This window comes from Oryzias melastigma, linkage group LG13 (assembly GCF_002922805.2).
Source record: "Oryzias melastigma strain HK-1 linkage group LG13, ASM292280v2, whole genome shotgun sequence".
NCBI classification, from domain to species: domain Eukaryota; kingdom Metazoa; phylum Chordata; class Actinopteri; order Beloniformes; family Adrianichthyidae; genus Oryzias; species Oryzias melastigma.
Genome location: NC_050524.1, coordinates 1,107,989 through 1,119,244, shown reverse-complemented (window position 1 = coordinate 1,119,244; position 11,256 = coordinate 1,107,989). Strand labels below are relative to the sequence as shown.

At 46.0% G+C, this 11,256-nt stretch overlaps 1 protein-coding gene across 4 annotated transcripts in view; it reads right to left on the bottom strand.

Moving 5' to 3' along the window:
- The window catches only part of plekhg2 (pleckstrin homology domain containing, family G (with RhoGef domain) member 2), an 82,245-nt gene that overhangs the window by 50,783 nt on the left and 20,206 nt on the right, over positions 1-11,256 (bottom strand). For 3 of the 4 annotated variants that reach the window (XM_024277296.2, XM_024277300.2, XM_024277299.2), the window contains exon 3: positions 474-1,009. In XM_024277296.2, the coding sequence (XP_024133064.1) occupies positions 474-1,009 (536 nt within the window). Of the gene's footprint in view, positions 1-473; positions 1,010-4,699; positions 4,753-11,256 lie in introns of those variants that run through there. The other variant, XM_024277301.2, reaches the window with a different exon arrangement.

The window sequence follows — 11,256 nt, the reverse complement described above, 5'->3', positions numbered from 1 at the left end:
TGAGTTGTGACCCACAAGATTTGAGTCATGATCCACAAGATTTGAGTCATGACCCACAAGATTTGAGTCGAGACCCACGAGATTTGAGTTTTGACCCACGAAATTTGAGTCGAGACCCACAAGATTTGAGTCATGACCCACGAGATTTGAGTCGTGACCCACAAGATTTGAGTCGTGACCCACAAGATTTGAGTCATGACCCACAAGATTTGAGTGGTGACCGCAAGATTTGAGTCATGACCCACGAGATTTGAGTCGTGACCACGAGATTTGAGTCGTGACCCACGAGATTTGAGTGGTGACCACAAGATTTGAGTCGTGACCCACAAGATTTGAGTCGTGACCCACGAGATTTGAGTTGTGACCACGAGATTTGAGTCTTGACCCACGAGATTTGAGTCGTGACCCACAAGTGACCGTTCAAATGACCGTTCATGCTTGTCACTGTCAGGAACGGCGGCGTGGCGTCTCACCTCCACGATGCTCTTCAGGTCTCGGACGTACGCCTGCTCCGTCTCCACGATCTCCAGGATCACTCTCTCCAGCCTGGACAGCGGCCGAGGCGTGGGCGCCGCCATCGCAGCCACAGGGTTGGTTACATGTCTGTTGGGGGCTTGGCTCCCCCCTGTCACCATGGTAACACCACCTCCTCCTCCAGGAGCTCCTGCTCCATGAGGGGTGACGAGGGGAGTGAGGTCGAGGCTGATGTCGGAGCCGTTCCTCTTCGGGGTGGAGGAAGACGACGATGAGGAGGAGACGTTGTAGGTCGGTACGGCGCCATAAGGGAGGGAGGAGGAGGACGAGGAGGAGGAAGAGGAGGAGTGGGAGGCGTCCTGCAGGGAGACGGAAGAGGCAGAGGAGGACAGCAACAGGGAGGCGGGACGCTCGCCGTCCGAGCAAACGGTGTTGACCGAGGTGCAGGAGGACGACGACGCTCCTCGATCGCCGGATGACATCATCCTACCCACAATCCCACTCAGAGACGAGACCGAGGACGGACGCTTGGAGGCTGCAGAGACAGAAGGAAGAAAACACGGAGTCAGAAACTTTACTCAACCGAACAACTTTGAGTGTCAGCAGGTCTACAGAGAACATCCATCCATCATCCATCCATCCAACCATCATCCATCCAACCATCATCCATCCATTATCCATCCAACCATCCATCCAACCATCATCCATCCATCATCCATCATCCATCCATCATCCATCATCCATCCATCATCCATCATCCATCCAACCATCCATCATCCATCATCCATCCATTATCCATCCATCCATTATCCATCCATCCATCCAACCATCATCCATCCATCATCCATCATCCATAATCCATCCATCATCCATCCAACCATCATCCATCCATCATCCATCATCCATCCATCATCCATCATCCATCATCCATCGACAGACATAGTTCTGGTTCAGGTGACACAGTCCCCGTCTGCTGGTAGCAGCTCCCGGTTAGTCTTGGCAGGAATCGGGATTCAAACCGCCCGACAAAAGTCCCAGTAGGGACAGAACCTCTGGACCTGGTACTGGTCAGCAGGTGATGGAGCGCTGACCACGACCAGCAGACCCTCTGCCAACCGCAGATCGTCAAGGTCAGCGTCGAGGTCAGACATGCTCTCTGATGAAAGTATGGTGATGATTACTGAGGCCTCAGCATGACCGTGTCTGCACCCCAACCAAGAACCAGCCACAAGCTCAGGCTGGAGGATCCATTTGAACAGGTTTGTGTTTAACGTCCTGCTCTGATCATTTTTGATCGATTTTCAAAGCATCCTCAGTGGATTTTTAAATATGATTATGCTATCTTTAGCTAAAATCTTTAAAAACTGTCCTTTTCCAGGACATAGTTTCTGCAGAGCGGCAGGAGCTGGTGAGAAATTCACCTCTGAGTTGTGGGCAAGACTGTTGGTGCAGAGTAAACCTGCTCTCATTTCCCATCATCCCAGCTTTGTTCACACGCTCTCCTGCTAGCTTACAGCCCCGCTAACATTAGCGCTTCAACAAAATGGAGAGTAATATCGTCTCTATGCAGCCGTGCAGTTCTGATCCAGATTCTGAGGAAGACAAAGACCTTCATGGACCTAATTATCTGCATCAGAATGGGGCGGAGCAAGGAGGTTGGGCCCCGCCCAGTGTATTTTCTGTCACTAATAGGCTTTTTTTCCAACAATCTTCTTTTTCCACTTCTGATTTGTAACAACTTGAATAAAAATGAATCAGAAATGCAGGTCTGAGATGAATTTTCCTTATTTGAACCTTTTATAATCAGAAAAATGAGACAAGAACATGTTAGAACAGTCTTCCTTGAAGCAGGTCTTTGTTTGTTGTTTCAGCAAACGTCTGTCAGGTTCAGCTTCAGGAAGCGTCTGCATGGAGGAAACACCACAACAGCTCTGAGCTCAGCGGCTCACGGCGGTGGAACGGCGAACATCTGCAGCGCAAACAGGAAGCCGGAGCAGCCAAGCATCACCTCCTCCTCCTCCTCCTCAGGTTGTGTTCAGGCCTCTTTCATCTGTGAGAGTTCTCCTGACATGATCGTCCTCAAACACAGGAGAAGATTCAAGAGTCCTGAGACAGAAGATGAACTCTGACCCGACCTTTGACCTTCCTCTGAGTCAGAATCTGTCACAGACTTCTCAAAGCCAGAAACATCTTTTGTCTTCACATTTGTAATGTTTTCAGAGGTTCTTTGTTCTACCGTTGCTCTAGAGAAAGTAAACGATGTTCTTCATCACTCCAGCATCTGCAGATGTCTCCATCAGAAGAAACTACGAGGCCAAACCCGGTTCTGGCCGACTCCCGCCGCCGCGCTCACATGCAGAAGTATTTGACTTCATTAACCGGCAGACGTCTCGGCCTCTCCCGGCTGAATGAGAGCATTTGTTTCTGGTTTGTTGGGCTGATGTTGGCACCTAAACGCAGCTTCAGAACCGAGCCGCGAGTTCTGACAGGAATGGAGCGGGCCGCTGCCAGAAGGCTCGTAAAACAGGTTGGACCCATTCTAGTATTTTCTACCACCTGTCGGCTCTTCAAAGCAGGCTGAGGGCGCACGGCGGCTGCACGCTCGAACTCCACTTCATCAGAAACATTAGAAACTCCAACTGTCTGGAGATTTGTGGAGCAAAGATGAGGAATGATTCAGAGCCGATTCGGCCGGGTCAGCGCGGACCCAGAACCCGACTTTATCTACTAAAGTCAAGAACAAAGAAGGAGAGAGAGAATTCTAATCCAGAAACACTTTTAGTCCATTCAGATAAAAGCGAACGATGAGAAGGACCAGCGAGTCATCCGGACTCAACCGTGTCTAACAGACGAGGAAGACCTGAACTGTGACGTCATGAAACCTCCTCACTTCCTCAGTTTCTAACGGGCGCCGCCCGGTTCAGCCATGTTCCTGCGGCTGCAGCAGCTGATGGGCCGTTATGAGAGCATCCTCTGCAGACGCGCAAACGTAAACCAGCAGACGCGCAGTCGGCCTGCGTTTCAGTAAACCTCATTTTTACTAATATTTACATGTTTTGGCTGATTTGAGGTTTTCCAGTTTCCAGTTACCTAATTTTTTCTTAGTTTTTTTATTCTAGTTTGCCATTTAGCTATTGTTTTCTGACTAACAGCTTTAATTCAATTCAGTTCAATTCATTTTATGTATAAAGCCCAACATCACAAATCAATGGCCTCATCAGGCTTGAAGCAGAAAGTCAGTCATATAATATAAACAATAGCTAACAACTAAACAGACTAAATAAACTGGTTGTCCCCATCCTTAGACCCTTAGCGTTTTCAGCTATCAGCTTCGGGGTTTTTAGCTATCGATTTCAGCATCTTCAGTGGCCAAATTCAGCTTCCAGCATTCACAGACATGTTAAATATAAAACCAATTGTTTTCCTTTTTTCTTCATGAATATGTTTCTTTTTGAAACCCATCTTACCCCGTAGCCACTCCACTCCAGCTCCAGGTTCTCTACACCCAGATCTTATGGCTGCAGACCATGAATGCTCCACCACCATGCTGGCCGGCTGCTGTGAGAAGCTCTAAACCTTGAATCTCTCCTCGAACGGTTCAGCAGAACCCGAGGGGCCGGTCTGTTGTCCACATGTGAACAATCTGTCTCTCTGCAGAACAATGGAGTCCAAACATGCTGGAATCGCTTTCATAAACAGCTGTGGAGCAACAGTGGATTCTCAGCTGACAGTTTTAGGTTTGTCGGTCAATCTGCATCTGGCTGAGCTGCAGGGAGAGTCGAGCAGAGAGGATGAAGACTCCTCTGAAGAACCGAAAACCTCTCCTGGTCTGACCATCTTCATCAGAATCCACGTTTGATCGCTTTGGATTAGCTCAAAATATGAAATCACTTCACTTTAATTCTAAACCAAAAATACACAAAAAGGTAAAAAACGCCACAAAGAGCTTCAGCTGCTCTGCAAATACTGACAGAACTGAGTCAATGACACTAAACGGAGTTTGTTTCTGTTCTCCTGAACAGAAAAAGAACCAAAACTTTAAATCCTAACACAAAGAAGTCTCCAGGCTTTTACAAACACTGCAGATGAATCTGCAACATTTCTGCAACAAAGACAACCCACAGATGTGTTTGTTCTGAGACGACACATCGCCCTTCACTGAACCAAAGCAGCCAAAAATCGTCAGATCGCCGGTCATCTGGAGGACGAAGCGGTCAGGACTCACCTCACTCTGAAGTCTGCAGTCGGATCATCTTCACGCTGCATCTGTCGCTCTGAGAAACCGCACTCTCTGACTTCCTGTTTCCCGCTCAGCGTTTGCACGAGAGCGCCTCACCTGCCTCGAAGGGCAGGATGTGGTCTGACAGAGGCTCCGCCTCCCAAACACGAGTGAACCTTAGAATCCTGACTGATGAGAGATTCTCTGAAGATCAGTCCAGACGGACGAGGACGAAGGTCCAGAAGAGAAACGACCACATTAAACGGATCTAAAGGAGTCCAAGAACAGAAAGAGTTCGACCTGAAGCAGAACACCGACCCAAACAGACGGGTTCAGTCAAAGTCCTTCATCTGTCAAGATGCTTACATGTTCATGTGACCTCGCTCCACTGGAATCAAAGTTCGCTTCTGAGATTATACAGGAATACTCCTTTAAAATGAACAAAACCATCCAGTTTGAGTGGAAGAAGATAGAACAGAACGTCTTCTAGGAATCCTGGAGGGAAATTCGTCAATTCTTTCTACAGACTGTCAGCTGCTTCCAACCATCCTCACAAACCCAACTCCAAATCCTCCTCATAAAATCAGGCTGTTTCTCCTGCTGACTCAGGAGGTTTATGGAAACACTTCATTAAGAGTGATTGAACGTTCTCTTTCATCTCCTCGCTTGGGTCACCAAACCTGGAGCTCAGGTCTGAACCCGTTTGAACGCTGGGAGAAAATCAAGACGTCTTCGGGTTCTTCAAAGGCATCATGTGACCTCTGGGTTCACAGGTGGGAGCCGTTAGAAAGCAGATAATAAAACGAAACGTTTAGGAAATCCTTCGTCAGTTAATCAGCACCGCGTTTGTTTCATGAGTTTCTCCACCATGACTGCAGACTGAGGTCTTTAGGGTCTGAGATCTCAGACCCTAAAGACCTCAGTCTGCAGCTTCATGTTTAAGTTCACTGTTGGAAGAACCACGGATGTTCACTAAACTGCATCAGAACATCAAGCCTGCAGCCTTTAAATACAATAAACGATGGTAAGGCACGGTGGGGGTCAGATGATGATGTGGGGCTGGTCTGTTAAAAGCTGTATTGTGTTAAATCATTAAGTGAAGATTGAAAATAATAACTAGAAAAGTTGTATTACCTGTGATAATGCTAGTGTGAATGCTTTTTACTGAAAGTAGTCGCTAAAGATGCTGAAGCTTTTTGCTGAAAATGGTGACGCAATTTACTTTAGTTGCTGAAACAATTTGCTGAAAATGCAAAAGCTATTTGTATAACGTTAAATTAAAAAAAGACTAAAAGGAAAAAAAAAAAAAAGACTGGAAATTTCATCCAATAACTTTGAAGGAGCGCTGAAGTTGACCTAAATTTATGAAAGATTTTTGAAAATTGATTAAAAATCCCTAATTCATGCCAATTTTGCAAAAATGTTTAGTGTTGCTTAAATATAAACTAAACTCCAAAGTACCCAAAAAAAGCTAGAATATTGCTTAAATACTAGCTAAAGTTCAAAATAGCCTAAAATTCCTCAGTAAACTAAATTAGTGAAAAACATTAGCCTGTTGCTAAAATAGAAGCTAAACTCTAAAGTAACCTAAAAAAAAAACATTAGGTAACAAAGTAGCCAAAAATGTTAGCATGTTGTTAAAATATTAGCTAAACTCCAAATGTTTTTAAAATGAATATAAAGATGAAAATATATCCCATGAATATATTTAAAGGCTTGTTGATAATCTACTTAAAATATTGAAATTTGAAGACTTTGTCATTCATTTCCTATGGAGCATATTTTGCATAAAATTTCAAAAACTATAAAGTTTATGAATTCCAAAAATACAAGCAGTAATGTCCTGAAAAAAGCTGAATGTTTGAAACCAAGATTGCTGAAACCTCTGAAAGAGTGAACGAGTTTTTATGTACTAAAAACGTACAGAAAGGAGCTGGAGAATGACTATAGAATGCTGACTAAACATTCACACAATGAATAAATAAATAAATTAATAAGTAAATTTAATAAAAGAGAAAGCTGTAAAGTGTTGCATGTTCGCACAAAGCTGCTTTTCTTCGCTTCACAATCCGCTGGATGAACGGCGTTAACGGTGGAAAAGTCAAAGCACTTCAAGGAGGAAGTGGGGCTTTGATTTTCAAAATAAGACGCATAAACCTGATGTCAGCTAACGCCTTTCCTTCACATCTCCGACTCAGAGACCCTCGTTTTCCCCTTCCATGGTTAAAGTTAACAACCAGGACGACCGTGCAGGTGGCAATTCTCTATGAATTTACTTGTAGTTGGGGGCGTGGCCTCTGGATTGACAGTTAACAGTCATCATCAGAAAGAACTTCCAGGGCGTGTCCCACCACCCGTCCTCACCACACGGTCTTTGCTGTGGTCTGGTGACATCACATCCTGCCAAGCTTCATTCTGAAGACTTCTGAGTGGGTTTCTGGTCACTTCCTGTTCAGATTCACGCCAGACGGTGACTGCTCACTCGGGAAGGCGTGAGGCTGCTGTCAGTCGGAAGCTGAGGTGAGGATGACAGATCCTCCCGGATCCACCTGGAGGCAGCGGGAAGGTGGAATTCCCCGTCAGAAGCCGCTCTGCAGAGGCTGACTGGATTCCAGGACGCCTGATGACAGTAATGAAAGAGCTGCTGCTGCCTGTCATCAAGTCTTCAACTGTCAGCAGAGCAGCAGAGCTTTCACGTGACCTCTGCTACACTTGAAAACCTCGAGTCCAGATGTCACGATTCAATCACTGACAACCTTTATCGACAAGTTGACTAACGGGATTCCAGAGGGACTTTCCCCACGACTCCTCGTGTTCTTTAACATCCCGGTTTCCTCATGGGATCTGTTCCGTCTTGTTTCATGTCGCTGGAATTTTCAACATCTATGCATCCATCAATTATCTCCTATAGTTACAGTCAACCACCGTTCTTCTGATGAAAGGAACCAAACTGGAAGCGTCAAATATGGCAGTTCCTCAAATGACCTTTGGAGGGCGCTCTATTCATGACAGCGGGGGAAAAGGAGGTGACACATCTGTGGTTTGGATTCACTTAAGGCCCACATAGATCCATTATTAGGAGGTGGGTGGACCAAACACTCGTTCTATACTTTTTCCAACCCAATCGCCATTGTTGGAAATGCTGCAGTGGGCGGAGCATCCTGGATAAATCTCACTCCAGGTTTTGTTTTTACCGTTTGGATGATGTCAGATAATCCACATGTGTGTGTTCACAATCAGGAGTTCTAGTCTAGAATCTGAAACAGTTTCATTCAGAGAGGTGAGAAACAGGAAGTAACTTTAGATTTAAACCGGATGGTTTTATGTACGTTCAGACTAAAATAATCTGCTGACTTGAATCAGAGAGTGAGGAGGAAGAGGAACGGTTTTAACGGTTTTAGATCTTCAGCTGCTTCAGTTTGTCGCTTTAGCATGAACCGAAACCTACAGAGTTTCATCGTCGTGAGTTTCACGTTTTACGGAACATCCGTCCTAAAATGTCCCACTTGAAACATATTTTGTAGAATCCATTTATGAGAAGGTCCACAATCCCGTCAGTGATGGATCTGCTGCAGCCGGGGTGTTCATCTGCTGAGCGTGCAGTTCTGTGGAGCGTTGATCTATGTGAGCGGTCACAGCAGAGGATCCACAGGATGTGTGGAGCAGCAGGAACATCTGCAGAAACCACCTCTGGGTAGTTTATGATGACATCTCTGTTGACTTCTGCATTCTCACAGATGACTGTAGAGTAGAATCTCACGGGAGGGGGGGTGCTAACCGAACCACTGACGGCATTAGATCATCTTTCTGCTGGAATCTTCACCGAGAACCAGGAGACCATGACTCTGACCACTGAGGTCCGGTTTGATCCATGTTCATGAGCTGAGGAGGTCGTACGAGCCTCAAGGGAACAAGAGACAAACCTGTGATCCCCTCAAGATGCAGACGCTCCTATATGACCCCCTACAGACCTGGACAACCCAAACACCTGCAGAACCCAAACTGGTTTATGTAGATGATTACCTGAATGAGGTGTGTTCACTCAGCCTGTCAGTAATCACCATATTTACCTGATGAGCAGCAAGTGGGGCGGGAGGATTTGGTGGATCTGGAGGTCCAGGTTGAGTATTCTGGACTCATAAAATCAACAAATTCTCACTCCAAACTTGCCATATATGGAGATAAAGTTCAGGCCTCCTGTGTGTCACTGGACCGGTACTGGTTCCACTTCTGTTACTGTGTCCAATAACGCTTCAGATTCTACGCCCTGTGAGGGAAATCGCTAGGGATCGTGGGCGCCATGAAAAGAACTTTTACAAGACTCCCAAAAATATTGGTGTATTTCTATTGGGGTCTCTGTGGGCCCCGCCCTCAGTCTGGGTCTTCGCCAGCATCAAAACCAGAGGTCCCTAACCTCCAGGCCTGGAACCAGTACCAGTTCGAGGGCCACTTGGCACCGAGCCACAGACAGGAAAAAATCTATATGCTAATCAGGGGTTCCCAACCCTCAGGATGCGAACCAGTACCGGAACACAGACCGGACAGGTACCCAAACCTAGTACGGGGACCCTAACCTGGCTCCACGTCCGTTATCTTGTCCAGTACCGCGTTCCGATGTTTGTGGACCCGTGATTTAATGGGAACAGCCAGCACGTCAAACGTTACTTTTGGACGTTCAGAGTGTCGGTAAGAGTCGTCCTCCAGATCCACCATCCCGCCTGTTACCCGACTGTTTGATTACCGGAACCTGGATCACCTGATCCAGACAAGTTCACTGCACATGCAGGTGTGGCTGGCAGGAGATCTTGAGGGTTGGGCATCCTGATCTAAAGTAAACCTTCTTATCAGAAATGGAAATAGATTTGAACATAAACAACGTTTTCACTCGGCATCACCGATAAGACGACGTGTCGACACAAACAAAGGCAGGAAGTGAGTCTTCTCTCTTCATCCTTTATGATACAGAGGACTGAAGCCAGAGCGCCCCCGCCTGACCTCTGACCCCAACTCACACGTCCTTCCAGCTTCCTCGTGTTTACATTCATTCCTTCAGAGATAAGGGAACTCCCTTCAACAGTCTGAACTCCTCAGTCCCCCTTCTGACTCCGTCTCGTTCCACAAGAATCCCGGTTTTGGGAAAATCCTTCAGCAGAGACGTTAAAAGACAAAGATGCGACTTTGAGCCATCAAACGATGGGAAACATCAGCAAAGAGCTAAAAGAAGACGTGAAGTCCCCAGATACCACTTTGATTTTATCTGAGAACTAACCCACAGCTGATGGGTTTCCTGTTACCGTGATGTAATTGAGTCAAACCAAAACTTCTAGATACAAACTTTCTCCCAGGAGAAATCAAGGCGGGACAACGAGGGGCTGGGAGACGTCTGAAGGAGGATGTCGCTTCCTTCAACAGACCGAAGGCTTAGATTAGGTTCAGATTAATATTGATACACTAAAAATCTTAGATTTTCTATCGTTGTTATCATCCACATCAGCTCTGAGGTTCCGTTCTCCATTCTGACTTACTTCTCCTCTCTATTCTTTATTCTATATTATAGTCAGCCCTTCATGCTTCTGTTTGGTGCAGTGCTATTCGGGTGTTGTTCCTCTGTTCAAATATGTAGTTGTAGAGTTAAATAAGTGTATTCCTCTTTACGGTTCTGGTACATCTCCTGTCCGTCCTGAGAGAGGATCTCTCCTTCACGTGGACTTCCCTGAGGTTTCTTCTTCTTTCCTGTATCAGTTTTTTTAGGAGTTTTTCTGTACCGGGAAAGAGCGTCTAAGAACAGGCATAACCAGTTTTATTTAGTCTGTTTAGTCTAGAAATTAACTAATGTTTATATTTTATAACCGACGTTCTGCTTCTGTACGATTCCTGGCGTGAAGCCCAATGAGGATTTTTTTTGTTTTTTGCTATATAACTAAAACTGAATTGAATTGAACTGAAGAGCTGCTGCTCAGCTGTCAGACTTTTTCAGGAATTTTTCATTGACTGGTGGATGTTTGAATGTCAGAGATGGGCACCGACTCAAACCTTTATTGGTTTGGTCTTTTACAACACTGTGAGATCCAGCGTCACATGAAAGACGCAGCTTAAATGAAGTTGATTTACTTAAATCTCGCTTCCTTCCTCCTTTCTGATGCTTTGCTTCTTGACACTTGGTTCTGTTTTGGATGTTTTTCGGGTTTTCCTGCGGCGGACTGGCCGGCTTGCAGCCTGTTCTTTATTCCTGGTTTGCAGATCGATATCAGAGAGGGGGAGGCTTCCTAAATCAGCCAATCCCAGAGCGGCGCAGGAACGTCCCTTCAGCCCTTCTCCTGGTTGTTCCTCTGCCGCCTTATCTTGGGCGTTCACGCTATTTTCTGCCTCCTTCTTTTCTATAGTTATAATCAACAGATCTGCTGCAGCCTTTTATGGTGTGTGTTGGTGTGTGTGTGTGTTGGTGTGTGTGTGTGTTGGTGTGTGTGTGTGTTGGGGTGTGTGTGTGTGTTTGTCTCAGCAGAAACACTGTTCAGCGCTGCACTTTATCACCACAGACCATACGACTTCCTGCCAGAAAGTGT